The sequence below is a fragment of the Macrobrachium nipponense genome, chromosome 21 (genome assembly GCF_015104395.2).
Source record: "Macrobrachium nipponense isolate FS-2020 chromosome 21, ASM1510439v2, whole genome shotgun sequence".
In the NCBI taxonomy this organism is placed as follows: Eukaryota; Metazoa; Arthropoda; class Malacostraca; order Decapoda; family Palaemonidae; genus Macrobrachium; species Macrobrachium nipponense.
Window position 1 is genome coordinate 48119822 of NC_087212.1, and position 14073 is coordinate 48133894.

At 34.8% G+C, this 14073-nt stretch overlaps 1 protein-coding gene across 2 annotated transcripts in view; it reads right to left on the reverse strand.

The window, feature by feature from the left end:
- Nucleotides 1-14073, reverse strand: part of LOC135198017 (uncharacterized) — a 271907-nt gene that overhangs the window by 35711 nt on the left and 222123 nt on the right. For both annotated transcript variants that reach the window (XM_064225370.1, XM_064225368.1), the window contains one exon: nt 4940-5073. In XM_064225370.1, coding sequence (XP_064081440.1) covers nt 4940-5073 — 134 coding nt within the window. The remainder of the gene's footprint in view (nt 1-4939; nt 5074-14073) is intronic.

Here is a 14073-nt window from a genome sequence, read left to right on the forward strand (position 1 = left end):
TGATTTAATGTATATATTTATTTTTTATTAATACTAGCGAAACTGGAACCCTAAGCCAATTACCTCCTTCCATGAAAGTAGATATTGGAGAAACAAATCCACAGTTATGTGCGGGTACATATATTTAAGAATAAATCTCTACAGAGAGCTTTCGGGAATCTGTTCGATTCCCCTTTTGAAAATAGGATTCCCGAAATCTCTCAGCAGAGATTTAGTTTTTAGTATATTTGTACCCATACATAACTGTGCATTTGTTTCGCCATGAGTAGGCTTTTATTAAAGATTTTACACGGTCTGTTTGCAACAGAACTGGTGGAAAATATTCCACAGCTGAGGATCTAATCAGGAACCGAGCAGGGCACAACTTCGACATTTCTAACGGCCAGACGACAAACTCGAGCTATTGTAGAAAGAAAAGTGTTACGCAACTGTCTCTTGAAAGGAAGCGTTAATCTTCTCATGTCAGCCGTGTCTGAAAGAATACCTGTAGAAAACTATTGCACTTTGTTGTGGGCGCAAAGGCAAATTAGAGACAAGGTGGCGACTTGCATGTGCTACAAGTGTAACGGTGCTGAAGTAGCTATTACTTTTAATAAAGTATGGTTGAGAGAGGATCTGCTTCCTGATTATTATTATTATTATTATTATTATTATTATTATTATTATTATTATTATTATTATTATTATTATTATATTCGGAAGGTGAACCCTATTCCTACTGAGCAGGTCTACAGGGGAAATTGACTTGAAATTCAAATTCCGAAGCTTGTGCGTTCATTTGAAAGAAATTACAGATGATATAGGAAATACAGTAAGAAGAGATTAGTTATTAGAAAAACGATAAAAACAAAATAATGGGTAAGTAGATTAAAATGTACAGAAATCATTGAAAATAAAAGTCACTAACAACTATACTTCGTGATTTGCTATTTAAATTCAAGTGTCTTTACTACGAAGCTGCATTTCGAAAGTCAAGACCAAACCACTTTTTAATCATGTTAGATGTGTTTTTGCCATTTATTCTCTTATCAAAAGCTTTTCACTGCCAAATCGCAAAAGTTGTCTGATGCACGTAGGAGCTGCAAAAAGAAGAGCAATCTCTCTCTCTCTCTCTCTCTCTCTCCTCTCTCTCTCTCTCTCTCTCTCTCTTAATTTCATCATAATTATTGTTCCAGCCGTCACGACGAAAGCGCCCTCCTCCACCTCTTATCGGTCTTAATTACGTTTGGATCCACCGGCTTATCTGAACGAACTTTCAAGATTAGCGAAATTGCGCCACGCGTGGTTCTGTGCCATCTGCACTCTTTGCTTCCCTTTTCACCGTGTTATTTATACTATTTGTACATAATGCAAGGTAAAAGGAGGTTACTAAGTACTCAAACTAACACCTTCCATTTCAACGAGCTTTCGGACTTCCTTTCCTTCTCTCTGTGTTGTTTCTACTATTTATACATCTGTCAAGTTTAAGGGAACTTGTCAAATCCTCTCATTGATGTCTTCCATTTCAGAGAGTTTTTAGACTTCGATTGTTTTCGCTGATGTGTATTTTCTACTGTTTATACATCTTGAACGCTAAAAGGAACTTGTCAAATACCCACACTAACGTCTTGTATTTCAGAATTAGCAGATTCTCTCTTTTCCTTCTCTCTGTGTTATTTCTACTATTCATACTTCTTGTCAGTTTGACGACCCGCACTGACGTCTTCCATCTTCGGAGAATTGGCAAATGAGCCAAATGTAGTAGACCCTTTTCATACTAGCAGTTATTTCCGCTTTATGATTCCAATTCAGATTGGAAGTGTGCCATGTGCCGAAAATTAATTGGCTTCAGTGCTTTTATTTAATCGTATATAGAAAATGTGCCTTTTTCTGTTAAAATGCTGCTCCTAAGTCATATATATATATATATATATATATATATATATATATATTATATATATATATATATATACATCTATATATATATATATGTGTATGTATATATAGATTTAGAAAATTTATATATTATATAATATATATATTATATATATATATATATATATATTATATATATATATATAATTTTCTAAATTTCCATAAAAAAGACATTTACGGTTTCTTTACTTACCATTAGAGTCTCGTAAAGGGAGATAATCCTACTATTTTTGGCTGGGGAAACTTCAATCCGTTGTCAAATTTTCCTTGTGTGGATTTCTGTTTCTCGAGATTCATCTTCCCTTTTCAAAAATGATTTATCTTTTTCTGCGTGGAGGCTTATCTTTCATGACCAAAAATGACCAAATATTTGTTTTCTAAAGAGATGCATCCTTTCCATAACCAAAAAAATGATTTTCACTTTAGTTTCTCCAGATAATATGTCACCAAAATAAAATTTATCAGTTTAGATTCCCGAGACTTATCTTTCATTACGAGAAAATCCTCCTTATATTTTTCTAAAGAGATATCTTTTCTAACGAAAAAGTTATTTATATTTTAATATGTAAGGACGTATATTAATTTTCACCCCCTTAAAAAGTGCAATTTATTCTTATTCAAATATTAGTTTCTCCCGGCGTGTCAAAAAAAAAAAAAAAAAAAAATTCTTTTGACATTTTCGTATGTAAAGACGCATCTTATTTTACACCCTTTCCTTGAACAAATAGTTACAATATATTCTGCTTCACCTTTTAGTTTCTCTAAATAAATCGTAATTTACCAAAACAAAATTGAATAATTTAGTTTCCCGAGACTGATCCTTCATTACCAGAAGCGATCCCTGAAGACATTTGTTTTCCAGGGGAGTTTCTCTCCGCCTCAAAGATTATCCCGAGAGAGCGATATCCTATTATCTTCTTCCTCACCATCTCTCCCAAATTACATCTCGGTCCTTATCTTCCTCCTTTTAGCGCTAAGAAATATGGCAATATGAATACTTGTTCTTTTTCTTCTTCTACTTCTTCTTCTTCCTTCTCTGTCATGGGTTCATGCACTTATGTGTAAATTTGTTTGTGCAGTGCGCGTATGTAATTTGACGGACATGAGCGCACGAACGCCCGTAAAATGACACTTCTCTCTCTTATTGCCTAATTTTCGTAATGTTTCGCCGTTAGTGACCTAGATGTTGCGTCGACTATAAATAATGAATCTTGTAATGCTGCTGTTGCTCTCTTTTGTTCGTTATTTTAGCGCGTTTTCAAGGATTCACTGGAGTTTTTCAATCTTGACCGGACTTAATCTCAGTTGCGCGTTCATTTTCTCAATAATGGTTCCCGTGTCTTCACTTGAACGCTTTACCCCGCTAAATTCATTTAAGCAGGCTCACTCCAAGCATAGATAACATGCGCATGTTGCTTCTTAGCACTTTGTGAGGACTATAACATGGCCCACATATTTCCCAAGAAGAATGTTTCATTACCTAATGCTTTCTTCGTACTGAAAAGTATAAACAACACGGACATGTTGCTCTGAGACACTCTGGGAACCTATGTGGACCGTAAAATGGCCCACATGTATCCCAAAGAGATGAACGCACCACCTCATCACGCATATAAATGTAGGGCAGTTTTAGGCAGCCCGGATTAAAAACATGACAACCACCAAGAGTATCAAGACCGCTTGCGAATGTCGTAACCCTTTAAACTTCCTTGAATAAGGATGGTCTGGAGGCAGAGCAAAATGCGGGCAAGAACTTAGAGATATCCCGGAGGAAAATGCGATATTTTACATTTTCCTCCCGTACATTCGCTTCTATTTATTTCTCCTGAGAGTCAAGGATAATTCGCCATGTGAAATTAACTACATATTCGATGCTTTGAATGTCTGTTTTACATTTATTTAAGGATATAGGGCTTTATTGGTAATTTTATTTATTTATTTTTTGTCGTATTTGTCACAATTTCCCATAAGTTTTGGGAAGTGAAGAACAACAACAACAAAACGAGAGAGAGAGACACTAATAGTTTGTAGTTTCGCCTGTTTTAAAGAGGTTATCGTCCCTATTTTTCTCGATTAAAAATATTTGTATTTATACTAATTCCTAATTGCTGATTAATCTCGTTATTATCGCCAATAGAAGTATTGTCAAAGAAGCATCGTAAGTAATAATTTAGTAACAGAAATAATACCCACGGTCAGAGAACTTCAAGTAATGAAGGTTATATATGTATCATTATTCGTATATCATTTTTTGCTTTACCAGAACAAGAGAAATCGAAATATAATTTTATAGGCGGCATCTTGCTCTATATGTAAGTTTTAGAATAGCATAAGATCACGAAAGTTATATTTTCCGGTTCGAAATGGCTATCAGTTTTGTTGTATACATTTCTCGGAAGCAACCCCTACAGTAAACATTCAATAGGAAGGAAAATTTTCATCACGGATCCTAAAAAGTCGACCTTAAATTTAATCAGGACTGCCAACAACGGGTACCCAATGTTAAAATCAGTGGCTAAAGAATTTCTGCAATGATATACCTTTGATCAAACATTATTTCTAGGGTGACAGGAAGCGATATAAAGTGATTCAGTTAAGAAAAATATGATTTACTTGGTTAAGAAAAAGATCACCGTAGAATACCAGTTTTTTTTATTTGATTTCTTGTAATCATTTTATATAATTACAAGTTTATAGAACCAAATTTTTCTTCATAATTTTATTTTAAACTATAAGTACAAGGTAAAACAGAGTTTTACCTTTCAAGATTTTTAACACTAAGTACAAGTTTATAACACCTTATAAGTACAAGTTTCTAAAACCAAGTTTTCGTTTTAGCTTTTAGTTTTTAACACCATAATTACTTTTCGATACAGCCGATGAAGACTTTATTGAATGTCGAAAGTCCCATTATTTTTTTTTTCGTTTTTTATTTATTCACTTAATCTTTGTTTTTCACATTGGCTTTTTTCTTAACCATTCGAGATAATCACGAAGAATGTGTTTTGTTTAATCCGATACTTACTGGGCAACTCCAAGAAGTTCGATCTTCGGCGCTGCTTGTAGCGAGCGTAGTTGAGGGGGGCGACGTCCCCCGCCTCGCTGTCTCTCGAGGAACGCCTGGAGGCCAGGTAGGCAAGGTTACCCCCTCTCACAGGGCTGGAGGGAAAAAAATAATTACAGGTAAATCAATAAAATTTAATGAACATATCAACTGTCAAAGTTTTGGGAGGTTATCCAAATTTATGTCTTGCCTAATAAGGAAAATCATTTTTGTGGAACAAACATAGCCGTGGGTGGGGACCGGGGTTGATTTAAATTAATGTAATTGCATAATCTGCAAAATAATTTATAATTGAATTAGCATATCATGGAGCACATTACCTGATTTGCAAACATATGTATTCATTAATTCTCATATGGCTTTGATAATACCTCTCTCATACTCACACACTCACTTTACTCATTTACATGAAAGTGTCATTATGTTTGAATTCCACATTAGCGTTCACCATTCTCTCTCTCTCTCTCTCTCTCTCTCTCTCTCTCGTCTCTCTCTCCTCTCTCGTCTCTCTCTCTCTCTCTCTATCCCTCTCCCGCCTCCTCTTCTCTTCTCTTCCCCCTTTCTCTCTCCCCTTCCCTCTTCTCTCTCTCTCAGTTAAAATAATGTAATCCTGAAGCCTTGCATTTATTCCTTCCTGTGAAAAATAAGAACAAACCTCTATAATGAAGTTGAGAATTATTCACTACAAATTTTATTGTTGTATCATAAAACCAACCAATATTTTTTTGTTTAAAAATGACCTAAGAGTTTTAGGATATAAATTAAATGTTCAATCCAATAATCGTATCTCAGATCACAGTTCTACAGACGTATAAGTTAGATAGATATTATTATTATTATTTTATATTGAGTCTCGTCAGTTTCCTTATGATTCTTTACTCCTCTACGTTAATACTGGACAATTACTGGCCAGTGTTCTTATTCATATTAAAAGAAATGCGTCAGTAGCATGTTTACCCAGGTTTTCATTCCCTATCCAGGAGAAGGTAGTGAAATACGATTGGATAAACCCGTAGAGTTTAATTATATATATATATATATATATATATATATATATATAATATATATATATATATATATATATATATATATATATATATATATATATATATATAGATATAATATATATATATATATATACTATATATATATATATATATATATATATATATATATATATCATATCACATTACCTTGATTCATATACATACATCGAGCTACAAATGTCCCTTAATATCTAATTCGCTCTACCTCGGAATTAATATATTTTCATATATGCTTAACCGAAGGGGAGTTTTATCAGGCGATAATAGAATTGCCGGCACCCGGCGCGAACCCATGAAACCATACAAATCCAGGACGTCAGTGAAGTTTTTTACCAACTCCACCATCGCAAGAGGCTATATATATATATATATATATATATATATATATATATATATATATATATATATATATATTATATACATATTAGTAATAATAATGTCCGAGTAGATCTTGTTTGTCTCCAACGGATGGGGTCGTAGTAGGTAGAGGATCATGAGAAGAGGCGGGGTTGGGGGGGAGAGGATGACACATCCACCTTCTACTTGCCAGCCTGTTTGTCCACCCTAGTTGTGGTGGTGTAGATAGGGGATTGAGAGGGTAGAGGAGACATGACACACCCACCCACCTCCTGCAAACCTTTTTATCCACCCTGGGTGGGGACAGGGTAGGTAGGGATCGGGAAAATAAGGGAGACATAGCACCAGGTTCCAGCACAGTGTACCGTGCGCCATCAAACTCATATTAATAATAATAATTATAATAATAAAAACTGTAACATAAAACTAATGTTCAAAGACCTTAGGTAGTTACAGAATTAAGGTACAGATTCTAAATACGAAACGTGAAAAAGCAAGCCTCATTAATAATAATTAATAGTAATAATAATCATATGTTCTGTTAAAAAGAATGGCAGTATCAGTCGAATTCATTTTATACGAGATATTTGCAATTACTTTCACTATTCTCTTTTCGTCAAGGCTAATATCTGCTAAGAGCTGGCCCATGTACATATTCTGGATAAATAGGAAATTCAATGGTTCTTGATATGATAATGATAAAAGAAATGATTACCTGAAGCCGATGTAACTAATATCGTCAAATGCTGGCCATGAGTTCCAGGCAGAGCGCTTGCATGCTTGCCGGAAATAGAGGTGGGTTACCGCGAACGGTCTAATTTCCTATAAAGCCTCAAATTAGCGTGAAAATTGCTTAATTGTTAAATGCGTCGGTTCACTGGATTTGCTTAACAGTTTGTGATTATACATAATAGAATTTCCCTTGATTTTTTTTCACTGAGTAATCACTTCCGCGAATCAGACCTCGATTATGCAAATTTTCTGCACATTGATGAAATTACGAGTTCCCTGTAAGTGAAAATTATTAAGATTTATCAGGAAAAGGATGCACAGAGGAATGTGTTGTCAACACTTCTGTGTGATTGGATACCGGCCAGCGCTTGGCGGTGAGATGTAGGATAAAATGATGTGGTAGATCCTTACACATTAATCATCTATGAGCTCCTGAGAGTACCTACATACTCATTAATGTCCTATCAGCTCTCGAGAGTCCCTGGATACTCATCTATATCCTATGAGCTCTCTAGAGCAGTGGTTCCCAACCTTTTCAACTTCACGGACCAGTCAAGAGAGTACAAAAAACTCTGCGGACCAGTACATACATCCAGGCATTCACTGGTATTTTATTAGTCCAAATAATCATCAAAAACAACCAAAGACATAACAAATGCACATATCCTCAACATGTTTATTTTTTTAGCAATTTAAATTTTTATGCGAGAATGCCATGTAATTATAATATATATTATATGTTTCACATTATAAAAGGAAATTGATTTTAAAAAAATTCCTAATCAAATGCATGCCATGGTGGTAAAAAGAATAGTACTGTAGAAATGGGAGTCATGATGACATATTCATGTATTCAGTTGTATTGCAAGAAACTATCAATACACTATCAATATACTTTGGTTTCTGTAAGGTGCTTAAATACCCCAGACATGAAAAATATTAGAGGCCAGTATGGCCACGGAAATCCTTCATAATTAGATAACAGTTTTAACACCTTATTTTTCAAACATCTTGATATCTCGACGTATCCTTTGCACGTTTTTGCCTTGAAACAATTTATTCAGTTTCAAGTGATCCTTCTCGAACTTACTTATAGACTCAGTTCGTACAGTTATGGGTTGCTTATGAGAGACATGTACCATACTCCTTTTGAGGAATAATTCACCTGATAGGATTAGGTGAGAAGGAAAATATCTCAATTCAAAACTGGAGTGAAGGATAAAGCCAGTTTATGATGATGGCAAGGACAGTGTGTCAGTGATACCACAGAACTAAATCACCTGTGTTCGTAAGATTTACCGCCATTGGACTCTCTCTCTCTCTTCTCTCTCTCTCTCTCTCTCTCTCTCTCTCTCTCAAACAATAGACGATTGAAAGCGAAAGTTAGCTGGTTTCTCGTCGAATGGTTGCTGGTAACATTAAGCCCCTTTCACTCTTCGATCTGGAAATATCCACTCGGAACTAAACCTAGACCCGTTTTCCTATTTCATTTCTGTGACCAGACCAGTTGACGAAAATACGTATATCATTGTTTTGGGAAATATTGCTACAAAAATGTGATGAGGAAAGTTTTTTTTCTTTAATTTATATGAACATGAAATTGTATTACGCATAGTAGGGCGAAGAAGAAAGTTGCGCATTCTCAGAAAAGTCATCTTGCAAGCGTAGGCCTATATTTTTTTTAGTTAAAACTTGCTTGTCAGTTGAACAAAGGTTAAAATGAACACGAAATATGTGACCTCATTAGTCATATTTTTCTTTGTAATAATTTTTGTGATAATATTGGTTCCTCTGAGTGTTAACTGACGAAACCTACTTTGAATTGTTCTTTGGTAGTTCTCAAAGTTATACTCTGTAGGGGGTTAGCGCCTTCAGTGCACCTCTTTCGGTGCAATGTAGGCATTACTTTAAGGTTCTTTGCAGCGTCCCTTCGGCCCCTAGCTGCAACCCCTTTCATTCCCTTTACTGTACGTCCGTTCATATTCTATTTCTTCTATCTTACTGTCCACTCTCTCCTAACAATTGCTTCATAATTCAACTGCTTTGAGGTTTTCCTCCTCTCACACCTTTCAAACCTTATGCTGTCGATTTCCGTTGCCCCAGTACTTGGCATAATACCAAAAAAATCTATATCTATATATTACAACGGATGAGCTTATGACTCAAAGTTAATTAAGTAATTACGTCACATATCTCTTAAGTTCAATTTAACCATTGGTCAGCTGACACGCAAGTTTTAACTTATAACAAGTATAAAATGCCATCTAACCTCAGTAGTTTTCAAGATCTGAAGACGGACAGAAAAAGTGCGGACGGACAGACAAATGGCCATTTCAATAGATTTCTTTATAAAAAGCTAAAACTTAAAAAAAAAACAATGTACTTACAACGCAGCACAACGTTTCCTGAAAACACAACTCGGTCCTACTGTGCCCCAGACATAATTTCCTTCTCACCTAAATAAAAATAACACTTTTCCTATTACTCATACACACATACATACGTTTGTTACAAATATAATAAAAAGGATAATAAAACTATGCAATGCAACCGAAGCCTATCTCCAAGAGGCTGGCAGTACTAATCAAGGTTCATTTTGTGTGTCTGGTAGTTACCGAACCAGAAAGGAGCGATAGTAAAAAAAAAAGGACGACTACTGCTGACGATAATTTCATAATAAGGGAGAGCAGACTGAGTCTACGTCTGTAGTACCCCATTTCATGCTTTAGCCTTGTAAGTTATAATAGTCCCAGTCATCGTCATCGTCATCGTACGCTTCACCATCTAGTTTTCCTCCAAGCAGAGTCTATTCGCCATTGAATCTATCCTTTAAAAGAGATCTGGAAGTCAACGTAAGATTTCTGCCTAATGAACGCTTGGTTTTCAAATTGATTTCGTTGTTTCGGTATGAGCTGACAACGTTGCTATTTCTTGTGATCATTTGAAAGTGACATTCACTCTAGTTACGAAAAAAGATGGCATAGAATGGTACTACTATAAGGATTTGCTTGTGTGTGCGTGCGCGTGCGAGCGTGCGTGATTGTATTGAAGAATCATTTGAGTAGGGGGACTCTAGTTAACTATTATAAATTGCTTGTAAAAAATGATTTCTGAAAAATTAACCATCACAAACAGAAGTCGGTAATGAAACTCTCTCTCTCTCTCTCTCTCTCTCTCTCTCTCTCTCTCTCTCTCTCTCTCTCTCTCTCTCTCTCTCTCTCTCTCTCTCTCTCTCTCTCTCTCTCTGTGTGTGATTAGTAATCTCTTCATTCTGTATTTCCCATTACCTTCTGTTATTACTTCTTTCCAATGAACGGCAGAATATTATTCTTTGGAAGCTTGAATTTCAAGTCAATGGACCCTGTGGTGGTGGGCTTGTTCTATATGAATGAGGTTCATCTTTAGAATAATAATGATAATAACTTTGAGACTACAACGGTCCCCTAGAAAGGCTAAAAAGGTTAAAATAGAACGGACAATATACTAGTTCAGGAAACGGAAAACTTCTTAATGGTATCAGACATCCGGTGTCTACACATCCTGAAGAAACGAGCGGCCAGCGTTACACACGAGTTCTGTGTCAATGGATTTTTATTACCAATGATTCACGTTACTCATTGGCATAATGATTGTTGACGGACGTGCGAATTGTTAAGGGCAGTTGGTACGGGCAACCAGAGGTCTTGTTCTTGCCCAGGGCCGAAAAAATAAGAAAAAGGTAGAACTGTATTTATATGGAACAAGTCCACCAAAGGGGCCACTGACTTGAAATTCAAGCTTCCAAAGAATATTATGGTGTTCATTAGAAAGTAGTAACAGAAAGTAACAGATAACTAGAAAAATAAAAAGATACTAGTAAAATGTAAGATTATAAAATACACACTGTTAACAGTCATTTCACGTTGATCTATTTTGACTCACAGCTGTGGCCATCACTCTTTCCTTTAAGGAGAAAAAGGTCAAGTTCCTGAATATGCTATTTCGAAAAAAGAAGAAAAACACTACCTGGTCACGGTTTGTGATCCTGAAAAAAACATCATCATTAACAAGAGTAGCTATTTTCTCTCTCTCTCTCTCTCTCTCTCTCTCTCTCTCTCTCTCTTTGTACTGTTGCAACATCATGTATATTACGCCAACACAAACGGGCACACACAAGTTCGCACATGCGGTATGCTTGCTTGCGTAAGGGCTGTCATTATTGCTCTGAGTGGTGGGTCTCAATAGTCCCTTTCTGGTGTGCACATTCCTGCTTTAGTATACTTTTGATTCGTTTGTATCCTTTGGTGTTCCTCGTGCGTAGACAGCATGTCTAAAAGGTGACCAGTGTTTGGGACATTATATCAATATATATATATATATATATATATATATATATATATATATATATATATATATATATATATATATATATATACTAGATGGACAGAATAATGTTAATATAAACCTCAATTGAAGCATTATACACTAAGCATGGTAGTACACACATTAGAGTTCCTATTCCAAACGGAGTGATTTCACATGCACTGTCTTATGTAAATATATCAATAACTAACTTTTTTTACCCGAAAATACAGTCTCTCTCTCTCTCTCTCTCTCTCTCTCTCTCTCTCTCTCTCTCTCTCTCTCTCTCTCTGCAAGGGGATATTGCAGATATGGAGAAAATTGCAGATTCAGACACAAAATGAATAATTATGATGAAGGAAGAACAAATATTATGGAAAAGTTGGATTTTTTAATGTCAGAATTTCTGGAAATGAAAAAAAGAACAACATACCAGAACAGGAAAGAGACATGGGAAAATCCTTATTATTACCAATATTAAATGAAGGAGAAAACACGCAAACCATCATAGTGATGAATGCGCAGGGTTTAGTTACGAGTAACTCAAAAAGAAAAATAGAGTACTTAGAAGAACTAACCCAAATTGAAAAGAAAATAGATATAATGAATATAAGTGAAACCTGGTATTCCCAAGAGACTGGGAATGATGATCAAATAAAAGGGTTTCAAACTTATAGATCAGATAGAAAAAATAGGAATCAAGGGGGAACCGCAATATATGGGAAAGACAAAAAACAAGGAAAAATATATGAGAAATATAGTAACTCAGAATGTGAACTAATAGCAGTAGAATTTGAATCTGAAAAATTAATGAACATAGTAATATATAGACCTCCTAATACTAAAGAGTTTGACTTAATAATAGAAAAATTGGATGATATATGTAGAAATCACAAGGACTGGACTATTCTCCTATCTGGAGACTTCAACTTTCCTTTCGTAGACTGGAAAGAACGAATAGGAGATTGTGGATGTACTTATACATATAAAAAAGAGAGTAATAGTAGTGCAGAAGATAAGAGGCAATTCGAAAAGCTATTAGATATGCTACTAGAATCAACATTCAACAAATAAATCACCTGCCAACAAGAAAGGAAAATACTTTAGACCTAGTATTTGTGAACGAGATGAATTATGTTAAAGAAATAATAGTTTATAATGCGAGTATTTCAGACCATAATGTCATAGAATTAACAGTCCATTCCAAAGCAAGTGAAAACAGAGATAAGCAAGAAATGAAAAAGTGGGAAGGATATGGAAAATACAACTTCTACAGTAAAAATATAAAATGGTCAGAAATAAATGAAGAATTAAACAAAGATTGGGATAATATTTTCGTAAGTGATGACATAAAAGGTAAATACGGAGATATTATATAAAATATTAGAGAAAATAGTGGATAATATATACCGAAGAAGAAAAGTAAACATCAGTCATGCATACCAAGAGTCAGAAGGATCTTGTTCCAGAAAATCAGAAAGTGGAAAAAAGGTCTAGCAAAAAAAAAATGCATGGAAAGTTATAGAACTAAAAAGTAAGATAGAAAATGCAGAACGAAAGATTATACAATCAAAAGAAAATGAAAAACGGGACTTGGAAGAAAAAACCCTATTAAATATCAAGCAAAATCCCAAACTATTATACTCATATGCGAAGAAGATGAATAAAAGAAGAATAGAAATAGGCCCTCTAAGAATTGAAGGGAGATTAACGAATGAAAAAAAGGAAATTTGCAACATACTGGCAGAACGATATAAGAGAGAATTCACCCCTAGAATAGATAATGAAGATAATGATATAGAAGTAAGGGATGAAAATAGTGAATATTTAGCTGACATAGATATTAATGAAGCTGATATTGTGCAGGCTATTAATGAAATTAAAAATAGAGCTGCTGCAGGGCCTGATGGAATTCCTGCTATTTTGTTAAAGAAAGTAGTTCATTCTATCGCAAAGCCACTTGCAATATTATTAAGACAAAGTGTAGATACAGGCAAGATTTATGATGAGCACAAATTAGCATATATTACCCCTACTTTCAAAAGTGGATCAAGACTAGAGGCAAGTAATTATAGGCCTGTGAGTCTAACATCACATATTATGAAAGTGTATGAAAGGGTAATGAAGAAAAATATTATGAAACATTTAATAAAAAATAATTTGTTTAATAAAGGACAACATGGTTTCGTACCCGGAAAAGTACACAAACCCAACTGTTAGTCCACCGTGAGAACATATTCAAAAATATGAAAAGCGGAAATGAAACAGATGTGGTTTATTTAGACTTTGCAAAAGCTTTTGATAAAGTAGACCATAGTATATTAGTGAAGAAAATTAGAAAACACAATATCGTGGATAAAGTAGGAAGATGGTTAAAAGAATTTTTACACAACAGAAAACAGATAGTTATTGCAAACGACGAGAAATCGGATGAAGCCAAGGTAATATCCGGTGTGCCGCAAGGTACGGTGTTAGCTGCAATACTGTTTGTTATTATGATTGAAGACATAGACAATAATGTTAAGGATTCGGTAGTGAGTAGTTTCGCAGATGACACAAGAATAAGTAGAGAAATTACTTGTGATGAAGATAGGAACGCTCTACAAAGAGACCTTAACA